Source organism: Rattus norvegicus, chromosome 12 (genome assembly GCF_036323735.1).
Source record: "Rattus norvegicus strain BN/NHsdMcwi chromosome 12, GRCr8, whole genome shotgun sequence".
Classification (NCBI taxonomy): Eukaryota; Metazoa; Chordata; class Mammalia; order Rodentia; family Muridae; genus Rattus; species Rattus norvegicus.
Window position 1 is genome coordinate 24,270,619 of NC_086030.1, and position 24,000 is coordinate 24,294,618.

The following is a 24,000-nucleotide window of genomic DNA, read 5'->3' on the forward strand; positions in this document are numbered from 1 at the left end:
TGGGACAAATTTCCCATTTTAGGAGAGAACCGAGAGTGCAGAACGTCAACATGGAAGGAAATGAGAAAGTGAGGGCATACAATTGGGCTTGTGAGTAAAGAAAGCTCAACATGGGACTCAAGCAAGCCATGCTCTGACACTTGATGTGAAGCATGTGGGGAGGGGTGCCTCTGGATGAGATGTCAGCATCCAGAGAGTAGGAAGAGGAGAAATCTGATTGTCAGGCTGTGGGTTTCAATGAAGACCATGGCCCTTACACCTATCCCAGTGACCTGCACCCTAGACACAGTCTACACTCTCTAAGAAGTGTCAGGAAGGGAAAAGGATGGGGGCTCAGGAGAGAAACTGAGATGGATTGTGGGAGTAAGATATTTATTAACAGTGTCAATAACTCCATGAACAGAGAGAGAACAGCACAGTCAGGGTCTCAGGCCCAGAGACACACAGGAGGTCCATGGTTCCAAGGAGAGCATGTCTGAGTCCCCATGGCAGAAGTGGGAGTTATCCAAGAATGATTTTCACAGGAGAATCCTGCAGCCATGATGACTGACTCCCAGCGAGAAGACATGGAAGGCTGTGGGATGCAGGGTGTGTAATCACCAACAACTACTTTGATGTAAATTCACCTCCCTGATGAGAGATCCTAGCACTGAGGAGCCTGTTAGTTGAGGAATACAAAATTATTTGTTACCAGCATCTGGTGGGCAACAGGAGAGACAGATGACAGATGTCCAGAGTCAGTGTTCTCTGTGTACCATTTGGGTCCGCAGAAATCATTCCCAGGTCACTGGGCTAGGCAGCAGACTCCGTTTCCCACTGAGCTAGCTCACTGGCATGTACTATTTTTCTTCCTTCATGTGTAATTTAAAATATTTCAGGAAAAATCAATTTAGAAAATGTTATGTGCATGATTTATCACCTTGAGCAATCCCCCTAATTTTTAAAGACACAATCTTTCACAGGCCTGGAACTCACCAAGTGTCCTATACTTGGTGTTCAGCCAATCTGTCTCTGCCTGTCTCTTGCTCGACCAGGGCTGGGATTGCAAATTCATGCCACATCCCTGGGTGCAAGCTCCTGATCCATCAAACTCAGGTCCTCCTACCCCTGTGCCATGTGTTTCTGACAGAATTATCGCTCGGGCTCCCTTCCATGCTTCTCATAATGAACTTCCCAGCAGCTCCTCGTCTGTCCCTTGAGATGACAGGCACTCACCTTACTAGAGTTTAGTCTTTATGCTGCTGGCCTGTAGGAGAAGAAATTGTGTCAGTGGGTCAGCCACATTGGTTCTCAATCCTGCCTCTCAGCTGTTCTCTGTATGCAGACAACAGGAGGGGTTGAGGGCATCACACATGTCTGCTACATCCAGGCAGGCACCAGTCTGAGAATCTGCAGGACCTGACACCAGGAATCAGCCTAATTTCTCTACAACACAGCATGTCAGATGACTACTAGTGAACTCACCCATATCCTGTCTCCCTTTCAGTCCTTGTCCCTACTCTAATTTCTTGACACATCTCTGCCTTCTCTGCTCTGCACTCACTGTGTCTCCCTCTTGCCTCCCTGAAACCTTGCTTTCTAGCTGTCCCTCTCAGTGTGGGCTGCTGCATCCTGCAGTTTCAGACTCAGGGATTTAATCCCAGTCAGACTTCTGCGGTCGTTCAGGCTGCTGCTCTTCCACCTCTCAGTTCTACTTACAGGAACACAGGGCAGAGCCTGTCTGAAACAGTGGGATGCACATTTAAATGTTCATTTGTAAACTTCCATTACACTCCACCATCTATGCATCTCTATCCATATCCTGTAGTCCCAACAGTTTTAAGTCAACTCTGACCTCAGTTCACATGTAGGTCTTGTGTTGGGTGTACAAGACATTTGGAGCCCAGTGGCCTGCAGCTTGCTATGTAACTGTACATAGACTTGAACCCCTGATTCCCCTCTCTGGATTTCCCAATGGCTGGAATTTTTTGTCCTCCTCTGTGTCCCCATTTTTATTTCTTAGAGTACCCATGAATATTTGAAGACAAATAATATATTTATACAAAAATGTAATGGGATTTTGAAAAAGAACATTGTATTTTCAAGTGTGTGTGTGTCTGTTTGTGTGTGGTGTATGTGTGTGTTTTGTAGGGACATAACGTATAAAATTTTCCGTTCTGCCAATATGCTTGAATTTAGAGTACTTCTCTAGTCTTTTTGTAAAATGTACTTTGAACAGAGCATAACCACATGTGAATATTTGCAAATGTGAACACTCACATGCTGCTGGAGGACAACCATGGGCATTTTCCTTTAGGAGCTGTCTCTCCTCTCTGGATTGTGAGACAGGTCAGTCATTGGTCGCGCCCAGTAGGTAAGGTGGGCAGAATAGGGAGCCACAAGGATCCTAGTGTATCAGGCTGTCCTAGCATCTGACAACTCTTTTTTTTTTAAATAACTTGAGTATTTCTTATTTACATTTCAATTATTATTCCCCTTCCCGGTTTCCTAACCAACATCCCCCTAACCCTTCCCCCTCCCCTTCGTTATGGGCTTCCCCTCCCCATTACCACTCTCCCCCCAAAAATCACGTTCACTGGGTGTTCAGTCTTGGCAGGACCAAGGGCTTCCCCTTCCACTGGTGCTCTTACTAGGCTATTCATTGCTACCTATGAGGTTAGAGACCAGGCTGACAATTTTTTATATGGCTCCTGGGATGATGCTCATGTGACTGTGGAAAAATCACTTCAACTGAGACACTCCAAGGGGTGTTTCATGATTTCGCTGAGGAGGGTGAGATTTCTAGTGTCCAACTGTTTTGCTTGTTGTAGTGTTAAGTTCTCCATACACATTTCTTTCTCTTTCTGTGTCCATTAATTTCCATTTTAGTTACACATGCCCAAGTCAAAGAGGTGTCTCTACTTATACATATCACTTCCTGTAACAGGTTGTCTGCAAAAGCTGGTCTACCCTCATTTCTTCTACAGCAGACAAACAGTCACCCCTGAGGTTCCTGTGTGCCTACTTGAATTCCCTAGGAGCAGGCACTGTGTTCATCTGCATTTCCTCATCTGATTTCCAGGTGGTCAGGAAGGAAAGCAGGCTCCATGCAGTTCTTGAGGAGTTCAGGCAAATTTCCCTCCTTCTGTTCTCTTTACTGTTCCCTACCCTTCTCCACCTCCCACAGCTAAGAACACTCCCCATGGGGAAGCTCGGGTGAGGCCTCTCCTGGACCACTTACCTTTGCTTCCACCACAGGAAGATCATCCATCCATACAGGGGGATGATGACCACAACTTTGGCCAAGACCATCCCAACCATGGCTCCCAGGTTCAGCAGTGAAGGATTCCTCTGGTCCCTTTTGTCCTCCAGGCCAGCTGTGGGGACTGCAGAGGGGATGATAGAGGGGCTCCCCATGGTAGTATTGAGAGCTGTGGAGAGATGATAAGTGAGAAAATCCTCCCTGAATGAGGTGAGGAATGGGTGAGTGTCACACCTTGTCTCCTCGGTTGGATGTGGGATGCAGAACAGCTGTTAGAAGTTCACACAAGGAAGGGAACACATGCTTAAGGCTGAGGCTCCAGAAGAGTAAGTTCAGATCCACAGTCCCCAACTGTCCTTGCTGTGTGTTCACAAATTTTCATTGGCTTACAGATAACTAAGTTAGAAAAAATACAGCAATTTTTTTTTTGCTTAAATGTATGTAACATACACATATGGTTAGTTCGTAGTGAGTTTGCTGCTTGGACCCAAGAACCTGAGTTTGGTCCCCAATATCAGTACCAAGAACCTGATGAAGTGTGCATGACCCTTGATCCTAGCCCAAGAGACAGAGGCAGGCAGAGCCCTGGGAATGGGCAGGTGACCTGGTCTGTGTGTCTAGTTCCATGTCAAACGGAGCCAAGGGAGCTGTAATTCTAATGCTGAAGAGGTGGAGACAGACGTGTCCCTGTGGCTCACTGGCCTGCCAACCTAGCCTCCATGAAAAATTTAATTAAAGCCAGTGAGAAAGCTTTTCCCCCAAAGTAAGGTGGATGTGACCTTTGGATATCTTCTAGCAACTACATACATAAACATATGTACACACACACACACACACACACACACACACACACACACACACACACATCTGCCTTTACAGATGCACATGTTCATACACACTGAATATGCCAAAATGTGTAAAAGAAAAAACGCAATTTTAGCTTTTTGTGTGCAGCTCTCTCCAGGACACAATACATTCCTTTGCTTGAAACACATAACTGAGATATTTACCTATTTGCCAATTCTATCTCAGGGGTTTTTGACCTGTGCATCATTATCCATCATGGATTACATATCAGGTATCACTCATTTCAGGTATTTCATTGTGATTCATAAAAATAGGATAATTAAAGTTATGAAGTACCAATGATATACTTTTAGGCATGTGGGTCTCCAGAACATGAAGAACGGTATAAAAGATTTGCAGCTTTAGGAAATTAGAGAATGACTAAACTAGACACATACATAAAATGGTTCCTATCTGTCTACCTTCAGGCAGCAGCTATCAAACTCTAGTACAGGTCAACATGGTAGCTGGAGCCTGCACAGGTAACTGTGCTGTACACGTCCTCTCATAGTTTGGCTTAGGACAGTCAGGAGGCACCTCTGCATGTGGTGGCACATGCTCTACTGTCCACAATCAGGAGGCAGAGGCAAGGCAGATCTGTGTGAGTTTGAGACCAGATGGGTCTATATACTGAGTATTGGAAATGCCAGGGCTACAAGTTGAGAAACTGATATAAAATAAATAAACAAGATAGGAAGGAAACAGGAAATAAAGAAGTACTCATATTTAAGAAAGTGGGGGTGTGGGGAGCAACAGAGAAAGGTTGAAGGAAACAATGCAGCAACACACAGGACCCAGATTCTCTTGGTCCCTATGCAGGAACACAAGTCACTACAATGGGCTCAGGGCTCCCAATCCAGGGTACTCCAGTTCCTTCAGCATCAGAGGGGCTGGAGGAATCAGAAGACAGAGCAGCCACATTATGGAAATGGAAACAATTTCTTAATCATGTTCTAATGACTGAAGAGACTGGGGAGAGAAGGTAGGTGTGTCCTGGGGATCTGTGAGGTGAAATGAGGGACTATGGTGACATGTGGCAGTTCCAGTTAGGCCTGAGAACACCAGAACATCCAATGGCTCCTACTATATGTTCTGTGCTGACATTGGAGCTATGTGAGGATGCTGCACATAGGTACCAACTAGAGCCCTGCCATAAAAACAAGAGAGTCGGCTCCATCCTGGAGATTTATATTCACCTTGAGGTCACAGGTGAAAGAGGGCAGGACTGTAGTTAGTTTTGGGACAATAAGGGTGTGAACTATGGGGTACTGAAGCCTCGAGTCCTGTCTGATTCTGTCTGAGCAGAGGATGACAGATATAGGGGCAGCAAAGACTTCTCCCAACTGCAAGGAAAGATGCTGGTGGCAGATGTTTGGGCAGAGCCGAGGGAAAGGAATATGAAAGGAAGCTCAGACATGTGGACCCTGATGTGATATCTAGGGAACAAGGAAGCCACAGGTGTCAAAGCCTGAGTCATGGTGACTCACCATGAATGATGAGATTGGTGCCAGAGATTGACTGCAACGAATTCATGCCTTCTGTTGTTTGCAGAATAACTCGACAGAAGTATGTGGTCTGATCATTGTCCTTCAAGTTCAGGATTCTGAGGACACCAGATGTCTGACCCTGTGTCCAAATCATGATGAGCCGGCCCTTAAAATGCTCATGAAGGAAAGGCCGGGTGGAGTTATAGATGAATTCCCCATGGAAGTGCTTCCATCTCCAGGCTATGCTCATCTGAGGATCCTTGGCCAACTTCCAGGGGAAGTAGAAGGAAAAGGGGATCTCGATGGAGCCACCTTGGACTCCAGAGAGGACATCTGGTTGGTCGACACCAAAGTCTTTCTTTTTTTGATATCCTGCTGAGTTCCCTGGGAAGGACAGGGAGAGTCTGAAGCCACTGCAGGGATTTAAAGGACAACCCTGAGCATCCTGAGACTTCATCTGAAGGGAGGGGTGGGACACAGGGCAGGACTGTCCCTATGGCTAGGGAGACAGAAAAAAGAGGGAAGGGTTGGGTTGTGATCACTCTGAGTGTTGATCTCTTGGGGCAGAGAGTCCTGGCTGGCTCCTCTACCAGACACTGTTCACAAGACACCCACTTTTCCCCACCATTCTGTCCCCTCCTCTGGTTCAGTCCCTGCTAATGAGGGCCCCACCACTCACCAGTGTGCAGATATGATGCCGACAACAAAAGAAGGAGAAGCCGAGCCATAGCCAGATTCCTTCCAGGAAGTGAGACCAGCAGGGCCGTCAGGAAGTCGAGGTTGCCCTGTCTAGGGACACTGGGGCACTCAGCAGTCCAGAGAGAATCAGGGTAAATAAAAACACACACTCAGACATTCTCAAGTGGAAGACTGAGTTGAGCAGGACCATCTCCACCTCCTTGTGGCCAGCAACTTCCTTTACTGATCTGCCTTCTGCTCTTCTGATGTTGCAAAATATCCACCCTTGTGGTTACTGACAACATGACAGGGGTCTTTGCCCAGCCCCCACTCCTGGTTAAGAGACATATCCTAGCCCTTGTCATAGCTGGTTCTCCTCTCTGGTTTGAGCTGGTCTTTCTCTCTCTGACAGTGGCCTAACTCTCCTGTAATTCTGAATGTCAGCCCTACTGAGAAACCAGCTCTCTCCCAGGGGTATTCGGGTACAGATAGCAGTGGTTAAGGGTCAGCGCAGGGTGCAGGCAGAAACTGGAAGTAGTCTATTCCAGATTGCTCATCACTTCCTGTATTCTGAGGGCTCCAGGCAGGTTCCTCTTTGACCAGAAATGTGAGCAGAAGGGGTGTGATGTGCATGAAGCAAAGGATTGTATTCTGCTCTTAACTGAGCTTTACACATATGGCTGTTTCATAGTTCTTTTACACATTCTGGTGTATCCTGTGTGTGTGAACATGTGGATCTGTTACATCAGATGTGTATCTGTGTGTGCATGTGTGTGCATGTGAGTGTGTGTGTGTCTGTGTAAGAATCTGTGTCTGTATGTCTCTTTGGGTGTATGTACCAGTGTGTGTGTATGTGTGTGTGTGTGTGTGTATGTGTATGTGTTTGTGTGTATCTTGTGTGTGTCTATGTATAAGTCTTTCTATAGGTGTGTCTGTGTATCTGAGTTTATGTCTCTCTGTGTGCATCCCTGTATGTGTGTCTATGTCCGTGTGTCTCTGTGTATCTGTCTTTGTGTGCATGCATTGGTTTAGGCATGTTGAGGCTAGAGGAGAGCCTAAGGTCTCATACTCCTCATTTCTTGGATCAGGCTCTCTCTCACTGACTTCAAGTTTCCCATGGACACTAGATTGACTGGCCAGTGAGCTGGACAGACAAGCCTGTCTGTACTTCCTCAGTCCTAGGATTAGAGCTCACTCAGCTCTGTTTGGTGTGGAACTAGACACATAGACCAGGCTAACTGTCCACTCACAGAGCTCTGCCTGCCTCTGTCACTTTTGTTAAAATTAAAGGTTTTGCTGGTCTCTTTACATGGACACTAGAGATCAAATCTGGTTCCAAGGCCCGAGCAGCAAACTCAGAAATGGGGGTAACAAGGGTTATATGAAACTTTCTGTGTGATAGGTTCTTGAAAGCTTCATTTGCATGAAGAGAAATTCAGTGTGCTTGCTCGACCTGTCCTTTTAGCCCAAGAGAAAGATAGACCTGTAATTCAGCCATCTTTTTCCATGACTACCACAAGGGTCTACACCTTGTGGGGTGTAGTATCTGGTTCCAAGTGGTATCTGGTTCCAAGGCCCAAGCCTTGCTTCTTGCTCCTGAATTTGCAGACCTGTCCTAACTCAGCTGGTGTCAGGATAAGATTTTCAGGGTTTGGACACATCTACACCTCAGCCTTGCTCTGAAATAGCTCCCTGAGTTGCCTGAATTTCTGATCCCTCTTTTACTAAAAAGTATCATTAGCTCCATGAGCAAAGAGAGAACAGCACAGTTGGGCTCTCAGGACCAAAGACAGACAGGATGACTTGGGTTCTGAGGACAGGTCATCGAACCCATATGGCAGAAGTGGGGTTATCTTGCTATCCCTGCTCAAGAATGTTTTTCAGAACAGTCCTGCAGCCATGCATGTTCTGATTCACAAGAACATGAATTTGAAGGTGTAGGATGCTGATATGGGTTCACCAATTACTACTTTGATGCACTCTCTTCCCTGGTGAGAGAAACTGGCACCTGGAGGTCTGTTAGCTGGGGACATATAGACAATATCTCACCAGGAGCATGTGAGCAAACCTGAGAAGCAGAGGACAATTGTCCAAAGTCAGTGTTCTCTGTGTACAATTTGGGTTCCCTGGAATCACACCCAGGTCACTGTGCTAGGCAGCTGATTACATTTCCCAATGACACACACTATTGTTTTTCAATTAATACATAATTCAAAATACTTCACTTCAAATTAATATAGAGTATGACTACTTTATCACCTTGAGAAATTTCCCCTTTCTTAAAAGGGATCTTTCATTAGCCCTGGAACTAATCAATTAGGCTAGAATACATGGATAGCAAAACCATGACTCTGCCTGTCTCTTGCTTGTCCAGAGCTGCAATTACAAATTTAAGGCACTTCCCTGGGTTATAATGTATAAGCTCAGTATCAAACTCAGGTCTTTCTACCCATGTCCCTTGCATTTCTGGCTGAATCATCTTTCCTTCTCGCTTGCATGCCTTTCAGGATAAACTTCCCAACGGATCCTCAGCTGCCCCTTGGGATGACTCACCTGTCTGGGGTTTAGTCTTTCCTCTGCTGCCCTGTAGGAGAAGAAACTGTGTGAGTGTGTCAGCCAGACTCGTTCTCAGTCCTGCCTTTCAGCTGTTCTCTGTGGTCAGACAACATGAGGGGCCCAAGACCAGAAAGAGCTCTGCTGCAGCCATCAGGGACAGGTCTGAGAATCAGTAGGTCCCGAAGGTAGCGTTCAGCTGACCTTCTGTACAACACAGCAAATCAAAGGAAAACTCTACTGGTCCACTGACCCATGTCCATCTCCCATCTCCCTTTCCCACCCTCCCCCTCGTCTGACCTCTTGACCCTTTCATGCCTTCTCTGCTCTGCACTCACCAAGTGTCACCATGTCTGCTGCCACCCTGCAGATTCAGCCTCAGGTTATGGATCCGAGTCAGGCTTCTACTGTCTCTTAGACTGCTGGTCTCCCTCCTCTAAGTTTTTCTACTTAATATTTAACATTGTTAAATGGTATTTGCAAACCCTCTACCATTCATGCATATAGGTCCTTATTGTTTAGTCTTCTAGGTCCCACGGCTTTAAATCCACTATGACCTCAGTCCACACTTGAGTCTTGTAATGTGTGTACAAGGTCTTTGGAGCCTAGTGACCCATGGTGCTATGCAACTGTAGATAACCTTGAACCACTCTGCATTATCCTCCGGCTGAGATTATTGTGTCCCCCTCTGTGTCCCCATTTTTATTTCTTAGAGTAACCATGAATGTTTGAAGACAAATAATTTATTTTTACAGAAATGCATTTGTATTTCAAACAGGAAATTCATTGTATTTTTAGCTATGTGTGTGTGTGTGCATGTGTGTTGTCAGAACTTCATGTATAAAATTTGCCATTCTGCAAATATCACTACATTTAAAATATTTCTCCAGTGTTTCTTAAAATTTACTTTAAGAGACACTTGTGTATATTTGCATATGTGCAGACACATGTGGATGGTAGAGGAAAACCTTGACATTGTCCTTTGGGAGACGTTCTCTCATGATTTTGAGACAGGACAGTCATAGTTCTCACCCACAAGGTAAGGCTTACAGCACAGTGATCCCCAGGAATCATAGTGTCTCTGCCTGTCCAAGTATCTGACAACTCTTTATGTGGTTTATGGGATACTCATGTCCCTCTTCGTGGGGCAATCACTTCAACTGAGACCCTGCAATAGGTGTTTCATATTTTTGCTCAAGAGGATTAGATTTCTAGTGTCCAACTCTTTCTCTTGTTGTAGTGATAGGTTCTGCATATAGATTTCTTTCTGTTTATGGGTCTATTACTTTCCATTCTAGTGACACATGCCCAACGAAAAGAGGTGTTACTTTTTATATGTATCAATGCCCTTACCATGTTGTCTGCAAATGCTGGTCTACTCTCAGATATTCCTTAGGAGCCACAGCTCATTCCAGATGTGCAGTCAGCCCCTGAGACTTCTGCATGCCTCCTTGAATTCCTTAGGAGCAGGCTCTGTGTTCATCTGCATTTGTTCCTCTAATTTCCAGGTGGTCAGGAAGGACAACAGGCTTCATAGATGCAGTCCTTGTCAAGTTCAGGCACATTTCACTTATTTTGTTCTCGTTACTGTTCCCTGCACAAGTCTGCCATTCTCCATCTCCCACTGCTGAGAACACTCCCAGTGGGAAGTTCAGATGAGGCCTGTCATGGACCACTTACCTTTGCTTCCACAACAGAAAGATCATCCACCCGTAGATGGGGAAGGTGGCCACAACATTTTGCCATGATCATCCCATCTATGGCTACCAGATTCGGCAGTGAATGATTCATCTGACCTCCTGTGTCCTCCAGACCAGTTGTGAAGACTGCAGAAGAGATGATGTAGGGGATCCTCATGGTGGTGCTGAGTGCTATGGAGAGATGAGAAGTGAGCAGACCTTCCCTGAATGAGGGAGGATGGGTGACTTTCACATCTTGTCTGCTCTGTACGATGTGAAATGGGAAACAGCTGTCAGATGTTGACACAGAACAGGAAACACATCCTTGAGACTGAGACTCAAGGAGAGCAAGCTCAAATTCTCAGTTCCCAACTGTCCTGGCTGTGTGTCCACAGATTTTTATTGGGTCACAAATAACTAAGCCAGAGAAATACAGTGAATTTTGATGTAAACTTAAGTAAGTAACTGAATGAACCGTCCACATTCTACTTGAATCTTAGAACCTGAGTTTGATCTTGAATATCCATATGAAGAACCACCTAAACCTTTAATCCCAGCCCAGAGGCAGAAGCAACCAGAACTCTGTGAGCTGACAGCCAGCCTGTCTAGTTCCACACCAAACAGAGCAGAGTAAGCTGTAATCCTAGTACTTTGACGGTGGAATTAGGATTGTCCCTGTGACTCACCGGCCAGGCAACCTAGTGTCCTTGGGGAATTTCAAGGCAGTGAGAGAACCTGGACCAAAATTAAACAGATGAGACCTTAGAATCTCCTCTAGCCTCCACGTGTAGATGAACAAATGTGCACACATATGGGCACACACACACACACACACACACACACACACACACACAGCTTAATAGACCCAGATGTTCACACATACTATATACAAAGTGCGTATAATAGAAACTATATCATTTAAGCTGTACAAAACAGCTCAGTGCAGGGCAGAGGTCATTCCTTTACTCTACAAACATCATAGACCAGCAGTTCTCAAACAGTATGTAAGTATCTCACTGGGGTACAAAACAGGTATCTGGCATATCAGATATTTACACTATAACTCATAACAGTAGTAAAGTAAGAATTATAAAATAGCACATGATAGTGTTTTGTTTTTGTTTTTGCTTTTGTTTTTGTTTTTGTTTTTTTTTTTTTTTTTTTGGTGTCACAACATGAAGAACTGTGTTAAAGTATGGCAGCATTAGGAAAGCTGACTCCGGAAACAGCTATGTTCTCTCTGTCCCGTAAACCCTAAAAACTGTGGTTTGAGTTTGCATTAGGTCAATGTCAGCTGTAGCCTGCACAAATGATGAAACTACAGGTATCCCTCTTGTATGTGGACATTGATGTGATCATAAGCTAATGTTAGCACTTATGAGGCAGATTCAAAACAGATTTATCTGAGTTCCAGGCCAGCCTGTCTACATACTGAGTATAAGGACAGTCGAAATAAATGCTAAGACCCTGCCTTACAAAAACATAAGCACACAAACAAACAACAATGATAACAAGAGCCACTGAGTAAGGTCCTGATAAACACTGACAGCTGAGAGCATCCCCAGCTGCTGTAGGGCCATGTGTAGGACCACACAGTGACTAGGCTTGGCCTCAGGGTTCCATGGGGAGAATGCGGTTACATCTGCTTACAAAGACCACAGGGATCAAAAGACAAAACATCCAAATCATGTAAATGGGGACATTATACTTGAAGAGTCTGCTGTCTTGTATGAGAGAGGGGAGGGGAAGGGAGGGAAATGGAAAGTTGGAAAACTGAGAGGAGACAGGACAGTAGATAGGGAGAAATGACAAATGTGTCCTGGGGAACAGGGAGGGATAATGAGGGACTGCGGAGACAGATGCAGGTACACGTAGACCAGAATATACCAAAATGATCCAGTGGTACCCACTATATGTTCAGGGTTTAGGTCGAACTGTGTGGAGATGCTGCACACAGGGAACAATTGGAGCTCTGCCACAGGACCAAGAGTGTTAGCCATATTCTGGACACTTTCATGCAACTTGAGGTCATATGGAAAGGTGTACCTGGGGAGGACAGCAGTTGCACTGGGAGGAAAGGTTTGAGATAAGGGGGAGGGCACATGCTGAAGCTCAGGGAGTAGGTGTGGATCTGTCTGAATAGAGAATAACAGACAAGAGCAGAGGAGTCAGGAAAGACTTGTCACGATTATACAGAAAAGATGCTGCTTGAAGAGGTGTTAGCAGGGCCAAGGGAAAGGGATGTGAAAGAAAGCTCAAAGCTGTGGAAGCTGAGGTGACATCTAGAGGAAAGCAAGCTGCAGGTGTCAAAGCCTGAGCCATGGTGGCTTACCATGGACGATGGAGAGTTGGGCCCCAGGAATCGACTGCCATCTCTTCCTATCTTCTGTGGTGCTCAGGCAGATGTTACAGAAGTGTGTGGCCTGGTCATTCTCCCTCAAGTTAAGGATTCTGAGGAGTCCAGATATCTAACTCTTTGTCTAGTTCAGAATGAGCCTGTCCTCGAAGTGCTCATGAATGAAAGGTAGAGTGGAGTTGTAGATGAATTTTCCATGGTAGTCTTTCCATCTCCAGGCTATGCTCATCTGTGGATACTTGGCCAACTCCCAGCAGAAGCAGAAGGAAAAAGGGATCTCAATGGAGCCACCCTGGACTCCAGAGAAGAGAGCTGGTTGGTTAATTCCATTGGCATTTTTTCTTCTGTATCCTGCTGAGTTCCCTGGAAAAGACAGGGTGAAGGACAAGTCCAGTGAACTCTTGCTGTCTTTGCCTGCTCCCTCTGGCACAGTTTCCAACTCCCTGGGCTTCTTGGACAGGGACTCTAAAGCTACTCCACTTTCTAAAGGAGTCTTTCTACCTCCCCTCCACCTTCATAATAGACACACACACACACACACACACACACACACACACACACACATACACACACACACACGCACACACACACACGAGAGACAGAGAGACAGAGACAGACAGAGACAGAGACAGAGAGACATGGACAGATAGTCAAAGACACAGGTAGACAGAGAGAGAGACACAGAGAGAACCAGGAACTGAGACACAGAGAGAAAACAAGGCACTGTTCACAGCTGACCAGATTCCACGACCATCCCCAGTCTTCATCCTGAGCAAACATTGCCTCCCTCAGACCAGGCTCAGTGACGCTTCAGACTCCAGTTCTTGACAAGACACCAGGGTTCAGACTCTCTGATTTTATGGGCAAGTTGGTTATTCCATAATAGACAGTGGTGAGAAGGAAAAGGTTCAAGCCTTCCTATTTATTTCTGATGCCTCCCTTTGCAGAAACATCTCTTAGATAACACATACTGCAGGCTCCCCTCATGTAGTACTTAATGTCCTGGATGAAAACTATCCCTCTCTTCCTTGTTCATGTAACACCACCTACCCACATACTTCCTGCTTTCTCTTCCATAGTGACAACACCCAGAGCCCAGATGGAACCCTAAAATACCTCACCCAGACTGGGACCTATGGAAAGTGAAAGAGATGCTAGAGAGGGTGGTGGAAGGACAGTGGCAGGTGATTGTGGGGGAGTGGATTGTGCCACCACAAAGAAAATGTGGTAAGGTTGAAAGGATTAAGCAACCCAGGCAATTATCATAATTGAAAATGGTGTTTGAATCTACTCCCAACCAGATTGCTTGAGGGATGATGAAAGGAACCCTGGTTCCTGTTCAGGAGGCTTGAGGCCTCAGGGACACTGAAAGAAATGGTAGGAGCTTTGCCTGACTCCCAGGACACTTGGACAGTCACTAGCTATAGTCCTCCATATATTTGTGGTTATCAACCCCATAAGAGCAATGCCCCAAGCCTTCCACAGGTAAAGGGCATGAAACAGGTCACATAGGCTCAAGACAGATCTCCATTATAAGGAAGAACCTAAAGGCCTAGCAGCTTAGCAAATGAACCTTTCCTTACCAGACACTTCTCCCTGAAAAAGGTACTTAATCACAGGCCCACCTTGAGAAGTGGGGTAGAGTTTTACTCATCCACTTTCTGCCATGACAATAAATGTCTTAAAACCATGGACCATCTCTTTTCATTGGGATACACCATGGAGAGCTGTAGAGAAACCCTTTGCCTACAGAATCATCATTGAATCTCCCATAGAAGGCCTCTCTGCACTCACAGGCATCTCTACCAGGAAGACAAAACAAGGCCACCAACCTCTAGCCAAGGACTCTCCATACTGCACCAGCTAGCCACAGCTCTCCCTTTTCACCCTCAGCCCTGGGCTAGATCCATCCTATGGACCCCCATTGTGTTCTCTACTCTTCCGTGGCATTACAGCACAAGAGCCTGAGAACCCAAAGGCTCTGACCTCCTTGGAGGCCCGGGGACTCCCGAGCCAGCTCCAGATATGTCCTGCTTCAGACCATGCTTCCCCACACCTACAGTGCTGTACCGCGATTTACCACAGACAACCAGGTGGTAGCCTGTGGTAAGCATGGTCAACTTCCCCCATCCTGCTTCCCAGAGCAGCCCGATCTGTGTCGCAGAGCAGACATGAAACCACATTAATCCTACAATTGCTGTACTGAAACACATGAGCATGAAACCACATTGAGAGGACTATGACAATCTGTCTCAAAGGAGCAATAGACAAAGCCCATCCCCATGCAAATGGGGCATCCCTAACATCTCAAACCAAGCCAATAGAAATCATCTACCTTTAGACCCCATCCCACCGCAATGTATTTATAAGATTGTATCCATAAGGAATAATGAACATAAGTTATTTCACCAAAGTCCCTCTGAGGCTGCTTTATGGGCCCTACCTTGGTGTTTCCCTTTCCACTCGCTGAGCCTTTTAGCCTGCTATAGCAAGAAATTGGTTACACCCTTGGCAGCTGCTCTTAGCCCCTGATTTGGGGATCAGATTTTCCATGGCACCCTTCCTTCCCACCGAGCCTTCCTGCTTGTTGTTGTTAAGAAGTTGTTTATGCCCCTGATTGGGCTCAGGACTTTCCACCACACAGACTTTTCCTGTTTTCCTGGTTAGGGATTTTCACCTGCCTTGTTTTCCATGGCTTTTGCTTCTGGTATATAAGGAGATCTCAGTAAATCCTTGGTGGCACTTGCTGAAAACAGGTGACCCGTGTAAGTGTTTTCTTTCAATCCCGCAGACCTATGCCCGGTATTCACACACTGGCGGTGCAGGCGCTGACAGCTGCTTGTTTTACTGAGCTGTAACACCCTAAGGGAAGAGTATTCTCTCCTGAAGCTTTTGTCACAGGAAGCTGCTACAGCCTACCGCACCACTTCCTGTTCTCATGACCAAGTTCCTCTAGTACTTTTTCCTACTGTTTCTCTCAGACCAGAGGACATACCTTGTAAACAAGTTTAGCCGGGGCAGAAGTCAACTTCTGCTCCCAGCGTGAACCATAAAGTTCCCTGTAGCAGATCAGAGATCCTGTATCCCTACATGTATCCAATTAAGGATAGCACCTATGTGTTGAGAATGGTGGCTCTGTGTGAATCATTGCTGTGGGACTATCTATGGTTTTTCACTATTGAACAATGGAAGTGGACATGTGAAGTCACATGACCATTTGAGCAACTGCATTTAGGTCACTTTTCTGTGTGCAGCTGCCTGTGGTGTTGAGATGCAAATGGACAACTATGGGTGACTACACAGACCATCATGGCATCTTTCTGTATGAACACATCAGGGATGCTCAGAGAAAACACCACCCCAGCTCCAAAGGTCACCATGCCCATCAGTGCTGCTGAGTTCAACCTCAAGAGGCTTGGGTGACAACCACTGCAGACACAAGGAAAATATTCCAGGACCCTTCACTTTAGGCATAACAGGCCTTGATGACCACTCTATGACCCCAGTTATCTCCATTTAGTCTCATGGGATTGGGGATAATTTTCCAAATGCCTCAGCAAAGGCCCATAAATGATACTCATTTGAGGCTTGTGATTGGTGGACTGGAGTTCATTGGTGCCACACTGCAGCTATGACACACTGTGCTTGAAGGAATTCTATAAAGCATGTGTCAGAATGGAAAGTTTCTGTGTTCTGTTAGGACCTGATCTGCTGACTGTAAAATGTTAAGACAGACTGAACATGGCAAAAAAGAACTGACATAGGAGTCCAGAATATCAACATGGCAGGAAATGAGAAAATTAGTGTGTATAGTTGGGCCTTTGAGGAAAAGCCCAGCATGGGGCTTAAACATGCCTTTGTCTGTCACTGAATGTGAAGCATGGAAGGAGGGGGGTCAAGTTTCTGGATGAGATGGCAGCGTGTATGGAATAAGGGAGAGGGGGACCCTGATTCTCAGGCTGTTATTCTCAATATGGACCCTGGTCCTTGCCCCTGTCCCACTGGCTTGTATCCTGGACAAAGTCTGCCATGCTCTTAGAGATCACATATGGGAGAAAAGGGTCAAGACAAATACTGAGAAGGATGCTTGGAGTGAGACTGTCATTTGCTGGACTGGTTCTTCTTCTGACATTAATGGAGACAGGAAAGTTGAGCTCAGTCCTGGAAGGATAGGAACAAAGTTTGTCCAGGGTTGTTCACTCACAGGATGTCTTCTGAATTGTGTCCTGTGGAGAAACAGGCTTCTCTGAGAGGTTTTCAGTGATAGAGCTGTGATTTATTGGGAGTAACAGAGGCTATATGAAATGTCCAAAATGATTATTGGTTATAGGATGAATGTACATGATTGGCTTGTGCTGAGGGTCTGAGAAAGCTTCATTTGCATGAAAAGATATTACAGGTTACGGATATGTCTCTATGGTGAAAAAGGAAATTAGACCTGTAATTCAGCCATCTTGTTATTACTTCTTCAATAATGGCAGAGGTGGGGGTGGTACAGGCTTCTTGGACCTGAATGTGCAGACTGGAGAAGGAGGGAACACTCCTAGCTTCTGCTGCTCTCAGAATGAGCTTTTCTGGTTTGATCTTAGTATTGCTCTGAATGGCTCCTTGATTATTAATTTATTATCCCACATTTACTAAAGTATTACAAATTCATAAACCAACAGACAACACCATTCAGGCTCTCATGACCAATTGGAGCCCTGCCACAGAACCAAGAGTGTTAGCCATATTCTGGACACTTTCATGCAACTTGAGGTCATAAGGAAGGGTGTACTTGGGGAGGACAGCAGTTGCACTGGGAGGAAAGGTTTGAGATAAGGGGGAGGGCACATGCTGAAGCTCAGGGAGTAGGTGTGATTCTGCCTGAGCAGAGAATAACAGACAAGAGCAGAGGAGTCAGGAAAGACTTGTCACAATTATACAGAAAAGATGCTGCTGGAAAAGGTGTTAGCAGGACCAAGGGAAAGGGATGTGAAAGAAAGCTCAAAGTTGAGGAGACTGAGGTGACATCTAGGGGACAAGCAAGCTGCAGCTGTCAAAGCCTGAGCCCTGGTGGCTCACCATGGATGATGGAGAGTTGGGTCCCACGAATCCACTGCCATCTCTTCCTATCTTCTGTGGTGCTCAGGCAGATGTTACAGAAGTGTGTGGCCTGGTCATTCTCCCTCAAGTTAAGGATTCTGAGGAGTCCAGATATCTGACCCTGTGCCCAGTTCAGGATGAGCCCGTCCTTGAACTGATCATGAATGAAAGGTAGAGTGGCGTTGTAGATGAATTTCCCATGGTAGTCTTTCCATCTCCAGGTTATGCTCATCTGTGGATGCTTGACCAACTCCCAGGAGAAGCAGAAGGAAAAAGGGATCTCAATGGCGCCACCCTGGACTCCAGAGAAGAAAACTGGTTGCTTAATTCCATAGGCATTTCTTCTTCTATATCCTGCTGAGTTCCCTGGGAAAGACAGGGAGAAGGACAAGGCCTGTGAACTCTTCCTGCCTTTGCCTTCTCCCTCTGGCACAGTTTCCAACTCCCTGGGCTTCTTGGACAGGGACTCTAAAGCTGCTCCACTTTCTAACGGAGTCTTTCTAACTCCCCTCCACCTTCATAATAGACACACACACACACACACACACACACACACACACACACACACAGATGAGAGAGAGAGAGACAGACAGACAGAGAGAGACAGAGAGAGACAGAAACAGTGACAGAGATGGACAGAGACAGAAAGACATGGCAGATAGTCAGAGAGACAGGTAGACAGACAGAGACACACAGAGAGAGACAGAGAGAGCCAGGAACTGAGACACAGAGAGAAAACAAGGCACTGTTCACAGCTGATCAGATTCCATGACCATCCCCAGTCTTCATCCTGAGCAAACATGGCCTCCCTCAGACCAGGCTCAGTGACTCTTCAGACTCCAGTTCTTGACAAGACCCCATCGTTCAGAATCTCTGATATTATGGGCAAGTTGGTTATTCCATAATAGACAGTGGTCAGAGAGGAAAGGCTCAAGCCTTCCTATTTCTTTCTGATGCCTCCCATTGCAGAAACATATCTTAGATAACACATACTGCAGGCCTTGTCAACCCTCACGTAGTAGTTAATGTCCTGGATGAAAAGTATCCCTCTCCTCCTTGTTCATGTAATACCACCTACCCACATACTTCCTGCTTTCTCTTCCATAGTGACAACACCCAGAGCCCAGATGGAACCCCAAAATACTTCACCCAGACTGGGATCTATGGAGGCTGAAAGAGATGCTAGAGAGGGTGGAAGGACGGAGGCAGGTGATTGTGGGGCAGTGGATTGTGCCACCACACCGAAAATGTGGTAAGGTTGAAAGGATTAAGCAACCCAGGCAATTATCATAATTGAAAACGGTGTTTAAATCTACTCCCAACCAGATTGCTTGAGGGATGATGAAAGGAATCCTGGTTCCTGTTCAGGAGGCTTGAGGCCCCAGGGACACTGAAATAAATAGTAGGAGCTTCTCCTGACTACAAGGACACCAGGACAGTCACTATCCACAGTCCTCCATATATTTGTAGTTATCAATCACATAAGAGCAATTCCCCAAACCCTTCCACAGGTATAGGGCATGACAACAGTTCACATAGGATCAACACAGATCTTCTTATAAGGAGGAACCTAAAGGCCTAGCAGCTTAGCAAATGAACCTTTCCTTACCAGACACTTCTCCCTGAAAAAGGTATTTAATCACAAGCCCACCTTGAGAAGTAGAGAAGAGTTTTACTAATCCACTTTCCGCCATGACAATAAATGTCTTAAAACCATGGAATGTCTCTTTTCATTAGGATACACCATGGGAAGCTGTAGAGAAACACCTTTGCCTACAGAACCATCATCTAATCTCCCATAGAAGGCCTCTCTGCACTCACAGGCATCTCTACCAGGAAGACAAAACAAGGCCACCAACCTCTAGCCAAGGACTCTCCATACTGCACCAGCTAGCCACAGCTCTCCCTTTTCACCCTCAGCCCTGGGCTAGATCCATTCTGTGGACCCCCATTGTGTTCTCTACTCTTCCGTGGCATTACAGCAGTGCTTGGATGCACAAGAGCCTGAGAACCCAAAAACTCTGACCTCCTTGGAGGCCCGGGGACTCCCGAGCCAGCCCCAGATGTGTCCTGCTTCAGACCCTGCTGCCCCACACCTACATAGCTGTACCAATGTTTACCACAGGCAACCAGGTAGTAGCCTGTGGTAAGCATGGTCAAATTCCCCCATCCTGCTTCCCAGAACAGCCCAATCCCTGTTGAGGAGCAGACATGAAACCAAATTAATCCTATAATTGCTGTACTGAAACACACAACCATGAAACCCCGTTGAGAGGACTATGACAATCTGTCTCAAAGGAGTAACACACAAAGCCCATCCCCATGCATATGAGGCATCCCTAACATCTTAAAACAGACCAATAGGAATCATCTGTCTTTAGATCCAACTCCACCCCAATATATTTATAAGATTGTATCCATAAGGAATAAAGAGGATAATTTATTTCACCAAAGTCCCTCGGAGGCTGCTTGTTTTATTGAGCTGTAACACCCTAAGGGAAGAGTATTCTCTCCTGAAGCTTTTGTCACAGGAAGCTGCTCCCCCTTACTGCAGTCACTTGCTGTTCTCATGCCCAAGTTCCTCTAGTACTTTTTCCTACTGTTTCTCTCAGGTCAGAGAACATACATTGTAAACAACTTTAGCCGGGACAGAAGTCAACATCTGCTTGCAACTTGGACCATAAATGTCGCGCCCACCTCGGCCAGCAAGGAAGACACAGCATGGTCGGATTCTTCTCAACAACCTTTATTGCAGGACCACCTCGTTGCTGATACCGGGGACCTCGAGCAGGAAAGGCACTTGCCTTATATACACAACAGGCTATGGCTGTGCTACTTGTCCTCCAGGGATTGGAAGAGCATGAATCACCCCATTAGCATGGTACTACCCTGGCCGGATTGGTGCCAGGGGCAAACCCGTGCATGCGCAGTACTGTTGTTCACCACAGGAGGGCACCGGATGTCGGCGCCATCTTAGTTTGCTGGGACTGCGCCCTAAATCTCCCCCTTTTTTGTTTTATAAAAAAATGACTGGTCTAGATCATGGTGCCATGCCAGTATGTCATTTCTACTGTCTTAGGTCATTCCTGACTAAGACTCTGACTTACCCGTCATAGGGTAACCCTATTGCCATCGGGCCCCAAGTCTTAGGTTGGTCCGGGCTCGAGGAAAGTAGCCATCTTTGGACACAATGACTAAACATGACAGTGACTAAAATGATCTAGGGCAAACTCTTAATCTTTCAAAGAGGCCAGCCATATGTTGGGAGAAGCACCATTTTCAATGGCGATCATAGCCTGGTAAACAACCGCTTTGTGTCTGGCATGTTCTCTTTTTAAACGTCCAATAAGCCAGAGACATACTCTGCATCAAAGGAGGACAATAGCTCCCCAGGTAAACATGCCAGTCCACTCCTTAAAAAAGGAGAAAGCATTGGTGATCCATGAGGTAAAATCTTCAACGGTGATGGGGTCCAACCTAGTGCTGTTAAGAACAGCAATTTGCATCAGCAATTGTCTTGATAGTCGCTCTGCTTTCATGGACCAATTTCCTTTCAGATAATTAGAGATTTATTTGCTCTGTTGAAAATGCTGAAAAAACTTAGCTTGCAAAGGAGTAGTTTCCTCTAAGGGAGGAAACACAGGACAGCTGTGTCATATGATACAGTGCATCAATTTTTTCTTGAATTAAATCTATCCTTTGATTAGCTAATAGAAGGTCAAATGCCAAATGAGTATTAAATTCTTCTGGTATCTCTAGTGCCACTGCAGTTCTTTCTACAATCTGATTGACAGTCTCAGCCGTCTGTACTTGATTAGTCATGGTTATTGCAGTTGTAGTAGCTGTGGCAGCAGATAGCACAATAGCTGAAATTATAGCTGCCGTAATTCCAAAATCCCTTCTGGCTCTTAGCAAATTAAGAATAGGAAAGCTCTCTGAGTTTGCCTCCACTGGGATTGGCACAAAGGAGGGAATTTTAACCATCACTGTGTGTTGTTGGTGCCATCCCAGCATTCAGCTAAATAGCAGACTACATCAGAGCTATTACAATTTAAAACATCATTGCTTACATTAGCGCTTATCAGAAAGAAAAAAGGTGATCTAACACATACTGAAGTACTAGTGGCAGTATCATTTGCCAAGAGGTTATTATATTGAATATTGATCAGCCTGGTATCATTTTTTCTGGTAGCTGAAACATTATCCAGTGTGAAGTTCTCACCCATCAACCTAGCAAAGGGGGTCAGGATGTATATGCCCCTTGCTCATTGGACAGCACCCATTGAAACCAAGGCCAGAGATTTTCCATGCCAGACTTTTTCTGTTTCCAATTAAATTTTGTTTTGCCAAGAGGTGGGGAAAACTCAAATCCTGGCAAGAATTCTTTTGCTCTATGAAATGGACTCTGACATGGGGTAAAATCAGGTGGGAACTCTTGATATGGTGGGCAAGCTGGTAAGACTCTACGACGGGTAGAGTTATCCTGTGTATAGTTACCTTGCCCCGGGTGTGATGGAATGCTACAATTATGCATCATAATCAGTGTTGTAATGTTCAAATCAGCAGAACTATTGACTGAAGTTTTTCCACTGGCTGAAGAGACCCCCTTGGTAATTTAACTCAAAGCAGCCAGGATGATCCCGGTGCCCATTGCACTGCCACTCATAAGATCCAACCAATAAGCTAATGTGGCGCTACACAACCAAACACAGGGCAAGGAAGAGTTCTTAACAGTAAAACATAAGGTATGCGACAGAGAAAAGTTAGTGGCGGCATACCGTTGGGGCATTTCTCCATTTGGCACTATACAGGGAACATCACCCAAACAGGAGGTGGAGGAAAAGGTTGGCAAAACAGTAGAATTGCTATGAACTGGCATGGGTACTGGCCAGGATCTGGCAATAGCCCACAGGCTGAGTGAATCAACCTGGATTACCATTCCCAGTAATAGTAGGGTTTGTAGTCTCATCTTCAGGAAGAGCAGAAGGCAATTTTCCAGTCAAACACTCAGGTACCCAAATTGGATTTTCTTGATTCTCTGGAAAAACACAAACAGCTCCCCTAGATCTCGAAATCACGGGATCTGGGCCACACCATTCACCAGTTAAGACATCCTTCCACTTTACTTCTGCATTAGTCATAGGGGTAATGGCAGTATGGCGTCAGCGGCAGAGTGGCCATGCACATCTAAAATTTAAAAATTTAAAGTAAAAACAGCTAAAAAAGTTGTTCTTTTGGTGTCCAGCTGCTAGGAATTCCCTCTTTTTGTTTTTGTATCAGCTCTTTTAAAGTACACTGAGCTCTTTCCACGATGCCCTGGCCCTGGGGGTTGTATGGCAATCCTGTGGCATGGCCAACCTGCATTGCCTGGAAAAAAAGTCTGAAAGGACTTTGCTGTGTAGGCAGGACTGTTGTCCGTCTTGAGACTATCAGGCTTTCCCCAGGCTGCCCATGCTTGTCAGCACTGACTAATGGCATTATGAGCCTTTTCACCAGTCATCAGAGTGGCGTGTATAATACCGGAACAGGTATCAACAGAAACATGAGCATATTTAAAAATTCCAAATTGAGATATGTGTGTGACATCCATCTGCCAAAGTTTTAGCGGGATCAGACCACGAGGGTTATTCCCCACATGAGGAGGGTGGTGAAATTGAACACAATACTGTCAACGTACCACCACATCACGGACTGTAGCCCTAGAGATGTTAAATTTTTGTTGAAGAGTAAAGGCAGGAACATGAAACTTGTGATGAAATTCTCTAGGGAGATCAACTGGACTGGCATGAAAAATAAACTCTCTACGAGTACTAGCATCCACCAGGGCGTTATTACTGGTCATGGAACCAGGCAAATTAGTATGGGCTTGAATATGTTATATGAAAATTTTATGTTTTCTGGCCCAAATCAATTTTTGTAATTCTAAAAGAATTTGACATATGGTACTACTCGACCGAATTGGCCCTGCAATTTCAAGTGAGCACACAGCATTAACTACATAAGCAGAGTCAGAAATTAAATTAAAAGAATCATGAAATCTTTTAAAAACTTCCAATACTATTTTACATTCTGTAA

General features: G+C 45.6%; 1 protein-coding gene across 10 annotated transcripts; it reads right to left on the reverse strand.

Annotated features, from left to right (window-relative positions):
• Positions 1 to 355: 355 nt before the first annotated feature.
• LOC134478844 (paired immunoglobulin-like type 2 receptor beta-2) lies at positions 356 to 13,871 on the reverse strand. 10 transcript variants are annotated; one of them, XM_063271762.1, is made up of 9 exons: positions 13,579 to 13,829; positions 12,817 to 13,132; positions 10,486 to 10,676; positions 8,806 to 8,836; positions 6,254 to 6,380; positions 5,575 to 5,958; positions 3,221 to 3,410; positions 1,216 to 1,246; positions 356 to 658 (listed from the first exon to the last, which is right to left on the reverse strand). In XM_063271762.1, the coding sequence occupies exons 3-8, from the start codon at positions 10,509 to 10,511 to the stop codon at positions 1,234 to 1,236; spliced, it is 771 nt and encodes a 256-aa protein (XP_063127832.1). In that variant the 5' UTR covers positions 10,512 to 10,676; positions 12,817 to 13,132; positions 13,579 to 13,829; the 3' UTR covers positions 356 to 658; positions 1,216 to 1,233. The 10 variants fall into 10 exon arrangements, 9 of the variants coding, with proteins under 9 accessions (XP_063127832.1, XP_063127840.1, XP_063127831.1 ...); XM_063271770.1 differs by lacking the exon at positions 5,575 to 5,958 and having other exon boundaries at positions 13,579 to 13,871; XM_063271761.1 differs by having other exon boundaries at positions 356 to 1,246; positions 13,579 to 13,828.
• Positions 13,872 to 24,000: the final 10,129 nt, after the last annotated feature.

Excerpts from the sequence above, each read along its gene's own strand:
- LOC134478844 (XM_063271762.1), bottom strand. The coding sequence starts at position 10,511 with ATGATCTTTCTGTTGTGGAAGCAAAG. Across the intron at positions 8,837-10,485 it reads TTTCTGTTGTGGAAGCAAAG|GGCAGCAGAGGAAAGACTAA; the intron begins GTAAGTGGTCCA and ends CTTCTCCTACAG. Across the intron at positions 5,959-6,253 it reads GGCATCATATCTGCACACTG|GGAACTCAGCAGGATATCAA; the intron begins GTGAGTGGTGGG and ends TGTCCTTCCCAG.